The sequence below is a fragment of the Haliotis cracherodii genome, unplaced genomic scaffold (assembly GCF_022045235.1).
Source record: "Haliotis cracherodii isolate W230 unplaced genomic scaffold, xgHalCrac1.p SCAF_6, whole genome shotgun sequence".
In the NCBI taxonomy this organism is placed as follows: domain Eukaryota; kingdom Metazoa; phylum Mollusca; class Gastropoda; order Lepetellida; family Haliotidae; genus Haliotis; species Haliotis cracherodii.
Window position 1 is genome coordinate 12275219 of NW_027266319.1, and position 6447 is coordinate 12281665.

General features: G+C 41.9%; 1 protein-coding gene across 1 annotated transcript; it reads left to right on the plus strand.

Moving 5' to 3' along the window:
* The first annotated feature begins 1413 nt into the window (after positions 1-1413).
* LOC139444655 (CD209 antigen-like protein C) lies at positions 1414-5998 on the plus strand. The gene is made up of 3 exons (XM_071225584.1): positions 1414-1723; positions 4407-4577; positions 5751-5998. Exons 1-3 carry the CDS (start codon positions 1414-1416, stop codon positions 5996-5998), a joined length of 729 nt encoding a protein of 242 aa, XP_071081685.1.
* Positions 5999-6447: the final 449 nt, after the last annotated feature.

Genomic DNA, 6447 nt, shown 5'->3' on the forward strand with positions numbered 1-6447 from the left:
ACTCACATCACTTGCATTTGCTTCAAACAAAATGGCGGCGCCCTGTCAAGACCATCCGATCGATAATCAAGTCTTTATTGTAAAAACACGGGTCTTACACCGCTAAGTGCATCAAATCACTTGAGCATTTTGATTATAAACATGAACAGATTTGCAAAATATCTGTCGACGCCCAGTTGGTGTTACACATGCTTTGCAAATCCTGCAGTCGACCAAAATCTGCACGTTTAACTCCATGTTGTGTACGAACCGGATGTCTAGTTCGTTAGGCGATTTTGATTGGACTATGCATAGACTCGTTAGTCCAGCCAAAATGTAACTCCGGAATTCCAGCTTAGTTCGGCAAGGATGAAAACTGGACTTTTATAGTCAGTTAACTCCCTTGCCTCGGAAAGATGATTATCGGCATTCGAAAGCCTCCATCAGCAACGGGCACGGACGGTTACAGTTTATGCCATATCCAATTGACAGCATAAAAGATTTAATATTGACAAATGTACTTGGCAAACTTCGTATATGATTATTTTTAGTCACTGAGTCAGTAATCAGTAAATAATAAATTTATGATTAGCCACTGTCTGGAGACCGTTTCGGAAACCAGAGTGTTATTGAACATGATCTTTGTCAGCTCTTTAAAATTGCGAGACTTTCGATTCTTACATTCCTTTTAAAATTAGATGATAAATAGCCTTTGAAGACAAAGTCACTATCACTAATGATTCCTTGGCTTCCGTAAGCCATATGCAATGCACAACATCAATGACGGATGTAATATCGATAAATGCTTATTCATAGTCAGTGAGTCAATAATATCTAAATTATAAATTTATTATTATCAATCATCTGGAAACTTTTAGAATGTATAGATAATTAGCCTTTGAAGAAAAGTTTCTGTCAAAAGTAATGATTTCTTTGCTTCAGAATTAACATATTGATTAGAAGCTGGGGATATTGTGAAGTAGCGTGATATGCAAAGGAAAAAAACAACCCTTACCTATTGGCAAATGTTGTCTTCTCAATGGACACAAACGCTTCACATTCCATTGTATTAATGTTTGAAAATGAATTAAATTCTGATTTTTAACGGGTTTTTTCCCCATTAAATTACGTCTGTCCTGCCAGGGGAAAGTTGTCAGCTTGTTACCATTGTGTCGTGAATATGAGTAGGAAGAACTCATATCATTAAATAATGACGGTTCATTGATAATCAGTCTCGTTAAAACCAGATCTTAGTTCTTGCTACCGCTAAACAAAGCTTTGTTTTGCAAACCGTCCGTTAAACAATTCATACTATTGTTATCGGGAAATAAAGTCATCAGATATTATCTTCTCCCCTTGTTCAACCAAGAACTTCAAGAGGAGCTTCGGAAGGCAGTTGTACAGTTTTCTAAGATATTTGTCAATACAGCCCAGATGGAGTGGTTATATTTTCCCCTCATAGCGTACATGTTAATTGCACAGTGGGATTTGGTTTATACGGTCAACTGTAAGGTCATTAAGTTTCAACAGGACGCAATCACACGCAGCGCTACAACCTCGTACAAAACACTCTCCTCTACGAGCCTCATCCAGTGTGCTAACATATGTGCCGGAGAGCCGGAGTGCAGTTCCGTTTCCTTCAATGAGGCGACTGAACTGTGTCACATGATGTCTGACACTGTCGGTCCCCAAACCGAGACAGAGTCTCTCAGGAATGAGGACCTGGAATCCTATACGATGATCTGTGAGTACTTGGTGTTAACACACGTTTTTCAATGATAGCCCCGTGGTCAAACAATTTACTTTTAGAGATGCGGTCCGTAATACCGCTATCTCCCCTTTTACGCCCAATGGAATCTATTTAATCAGATAACCGAGGCTGATTATTTTCTGGTGTAGACATTTATATTTAGATAGTTGTTTATTACACAACCACTGGTGTGTCTTGTCTGGACACGAATACTGTAAATCGTGAAATGAATGCGACAACCTCCCCCCCCCCCCCCCCCCCCCCTCCTCCTCTCAAGCATTAGTCGATTTATATATACACATGCACAAAAGTTAAGCGCCACTCACCAGATTTGTGAGTTGTTACTTAATGATGACTATTATAACGAGATGTACGATTGTTATAAGCCGTATATGTAAACTTCATGTGATGCAAAAGTTTTCCCAAAGCAAGTTTATCTTGTGTTCCAAAAGAATATGAGCAGAAAGGAATTTTACCGAAGACCAGAAATTGAAGGATTAGAAATCATTGAAAAACTTTTTTTGTCACGTAACTGTCATGATATCAGCAGACCATATCAGGTGTCACATAGACACCCTAGGGAGTGCAGAGTCTATTGCAAGACGTCAGTAACGTGTGTATGATCCACGGACATTGACCACTGCTTCAACCCAACGCCTCATACTCATTACAAGTCGTTGAATGCTTCTCTGAGGCAAAAGGATCCATTCTTCATGAAGTGCGGCTTCAAGTCCAGCGAGATTTTGAACTGGGTGATCATGATGTCTGATTTTCCGGCCAAGAATGTCCCAGAGATGCTCAATCGGATTAAGACGCGGACTGCAGGCCGGCCAAGGAAGAATGGCAATAGCTTCTTGATGCAAAAAAGCCAAAACTGCCCGAGATCTGTGTCTAGCATTGTCGTCCATGTAAACAGGTCTTGTCTGAAGAGGATCGTTGTCAAAATGAGGGACTACCACTGGACGAAGAACGGCATCTTGGTATTGTTGGCCATTCAGGTTTCCACGAATTGTCACCAGCGGAATTTTGCAGCCGAAGGAAACACAACCCCATATCATGACAGACCCCCCGCCACATGCTAAGGTCTTCTGGATGTTCCTTGGTGAAAAACGAGTGTTACGTTGCCTCCAAACACCTATTCGACCATCAACAGTTCGTAGCAGCATTCGACACTCGTCAGACCATTGGATCCTTCTCCAGTTGGCCAAGTTCCATCGACTACAGGCACGACACCATATCAGACGATTCCGCATGTGCCTCTCAGACAGTTGAGGACGTTTTACTGGTCTTCTGGCGTTATAACCAGCTGCTCTGAGGCGACGCCTTACGGTCATCGTCGAGAGTCTCTGATGGGTAATCCATTGCAGTCTTAAATCTGTTGAAGTGGCAAATGGATTTCGTCTGACTATCCTGAAAAGACGTCTATCCTCTCTGTGAGAGGTCTTTCTTGGCCTACCAGACCTATGCCTGTCATTGACATCATTGGTTTGACCATGTTTGACAATCAAACGAGTGATAACACTGTGATGACGACCCATTTTATCTTGCAATGGCCCTGCATGACATGCCAGCATTTTTCATGCCTATCACTTGCCATCTTTCAACTTTCTCCTCACCATGGCTGATTTTCAACCTCTATTGGAAGGGTAATCTCACACAGGAGCAAAATGCAACCACGTGTTTGAAACATGAATTTCACTCTAGGGTAGGGGAACTGTAGCAACACGTAAAGCACGCTTTCCTTGTGGTATCTGGACAAATTTGGGTTCATGAAACTATGGAAGCCTAATTCAGTCATACATCATCATATTTTGTATTTCTGATTCCCACACGTGAGAATCAAGAGACTATGAATATGGTGGCGCTTAAGTTTTGTGCATGTGTATATAAAGAACAAAAGAGAACAGATATTTCTTCTTGAAAAAGACTTGGGCTTCTGTCCCTCGTAGGGGACACGGGTGACCCAGTCGTCTAAGGCGCCACGATTCGCTGTGCAGAGTTGCGTCCCTTGGGCACGCCAGACTACTATGATTGTGGGTTCGAATCCCGGTTCGCCCCGATTATGTTTCTAGGTTTGTCAGCACCATACCCGTGGGTTTCGTAGGTTTCACCGAAGTGGTAAACATCTGAGACCTGCATCTCTTCGGGCTTTCCTCCCACATTAAGTGGTAAAACTGTTAAAATACTGTTAAAAGCGGCGTTAAACCCAACTCACTCACTCACTCTGTCCCTCGTCTAGCAGATACAACAAATTATTGACAATATATACTGACAATGGAGGTAGGACACGAATACATATTCACTATAAACAGAATTTAATATATTTAGAAATGTATAACAGTTGTGTTTTACCACTTGTTTGTAGCAGAAAATGCCTTCTGTCAGGTTTACAGGAGAATCCTCAACTTAAACCAACCTTACCTTCATCCACCCCACACCTAATAGCACCACTTAAAAGCGCTGAGCAGAGTACTCCCGCTAAAACCATACATAGTGTTTTCCTGAGCTCAAGTTATTTATGTATTTATGTTCTGCCAAGATACAGCTGTGATGTCTTGTCCGTGGCACACTCGGCCACTCATTGTAAATCAATCATATCAAGAAAGTGATATACATGTAATTAAATCTATGAAAATTTCAATACGTCTCTATTTTGGTGTGTTATTCGAAATTGCAGCGAAGTGCCCACCTGACTACACCTTCATCGATGGGACGTGTGTGAAACTGTCCAGCATAGCCAGTAGTTACACCTTAGCCTCCGACGCATGCGCCAGTGATGGAGCAGTGCTGGCTCAGATGACCCATGGCAGGGTATTTGACGGAATCGTTAGACATATGTTCAACAACGGTAGGTATATGTCTAGTTACAGTGGCTGTTGTTATGTTGTTTGTTGTTGTTTGTTGTTTACCACCGCACTCAGCAATATTCCGGATATATGACGGCGGTCTGTAAATATTCGAGTCTGGACCAGACAATCCATTAGTAGAATAAGCCTTCAGCAACCCAGGTTTGCTGTAAAAGGCGACTATGCTTGTCTTAACAGGCGACTAACGGGTGGTCAGACTCGCTGACTTGGTTGATGCATGTGATCATATTCCAATTATGTGGATCGCTGTTCGGGATGTCAATCACTGGATTGTCTGGTCCAGACTCGATTATTTACAGACCGCCGTCATATGGTTTAGCGTCGCGTCCAAGATTATTGTACTTATATAGCAACGTGCATGCACGTGTGTGTGTGTGTGTGTGGGTGGGTGTGTGTGTGTGTTTGTGTGGCTGCTTGTACTAGTCAGGACTGATGCCGATTTATAGTGCTAGCAGACTAGTTTCACATGAATACCCCACTCAGACACAGTAAACTGACTCCGAGCCGACCAGTCCTTGTTTTAGCCCCTTAACGCCGAGCGCCAGACAGGGTAACAACAAGTATCATCTTTCAACATCTTTTGGTATGACGCGGCCGGAGATCGAACCCCGGACCTTCCGTTCTCCGGGCGGACGCTCTACCACTAGACCACGGAGGCGGTCATCTGGTTGGAATATTGCTGAGAGCCGTGACAACACTCATTCCCTCATACCAATGAATACGATATAACTTTAGACAACAACACATTAAGAACAAATACGAAATCCTGATGACCTCTATTTACTTCCTTGCCTATACGTGGTCTTTTAGGAAAATATTTCCCAGACCAAAAATAATGACAAATTTTTTATTAGCTTTCCAGATTGAAAAACGCATTCTTATGGTTTATGGATACCAAGTAGTTTTAGTAATAGTACAGTAGACTACGGTTATAACGAACTCAAGGGGACCACTAATTTTAGTTCGTAAAAACCGTACGTAGTTCGGTATAAGCATATATACAGCATATGTACAACAAATGGCCGCGACTAAAAAATAAGTTCGCTATATCGGTAAGTTCGTCATAAACGTAGTTTACTGTATATGACGGTAACATTACCTGACATGAATTTTCAACAAATCAATTTATGTTGGAGTCAATATTACTATTTCAGGCACGTCACCGACAGGAATTTTCTGGGTTGGCTCTACCGATATCAAGGAGGAAGGTGCCTGGAGATGGAACGATGGTGCCCTGATAAATCGATGGTGCAGGGGAGAACCGAACAACTTAAATGGGAAGGAGGACTGTCTTGGCCTCCTCGTGTCTGATGCACGTCTGCCTTGTTTCGTCGACTTTTCTTGCATGGGGAATATACATTATCTCTGCCAAAAACCGGCACTTCGCGATAACCTTTGTTAAACGTTCATGTAGCCGTTAATCGTTGGTGTCTGAGGACCAAAATAACTGATCACTGTTAAACATGTATTTAGGAGATATTTTTCAATGTAGAGCTAGGTTACCTGTAGATTTAACCCCGCTAAACTGAATTTGGAACCGAACGCGCATCGTGAGGTTTCAAATGTTAAATTAATCGCGGTCAAATTTTCTATCGTGTTTTTCTGCACAAAATGTATTGCCACACATCCTTTGAATATTGTAGTAACCGCATCTGTGCATTTTGTAACCTGTAATTGTAGATATAATTATTTAAATATGTCTACCGACAACGACTGAAAATAGTACTATTCTATGAAGATTAGCTTCCGCGGTGATGCGGCCGTCAAACCAGCTGTTTCAATCAGAGGGGGTTTATTGTGATTTAATAGTCTCTGATTGACCAACCAGAATCGAGTAAATTCCAAATTCAT

Excerpts from the sequence above, each read along its gene's own strand:
- LOC139444655 (XM_071225584.1), top strand. The coding sequence starts at position 1,414 with ATGGAGTGGTTATATTTTCCCCTCATAGCGTACATGTTAATTGCACAG. Across the intron at positions 1,724-4,406 it reads GGAATCCTATACGATGATCT|CGAAGTGCCCACCTGACTAC; the intron begins GTGAGTACTTGG and ends TCGAAATTGCAG. Across the intron at positions 4,578-5,750 it reads TAGACATATGTTCAACAACG|GCACGTCACCGACAGGAATT; the intron begins GTAGGTATATGT and ends TTACTATTTCAG.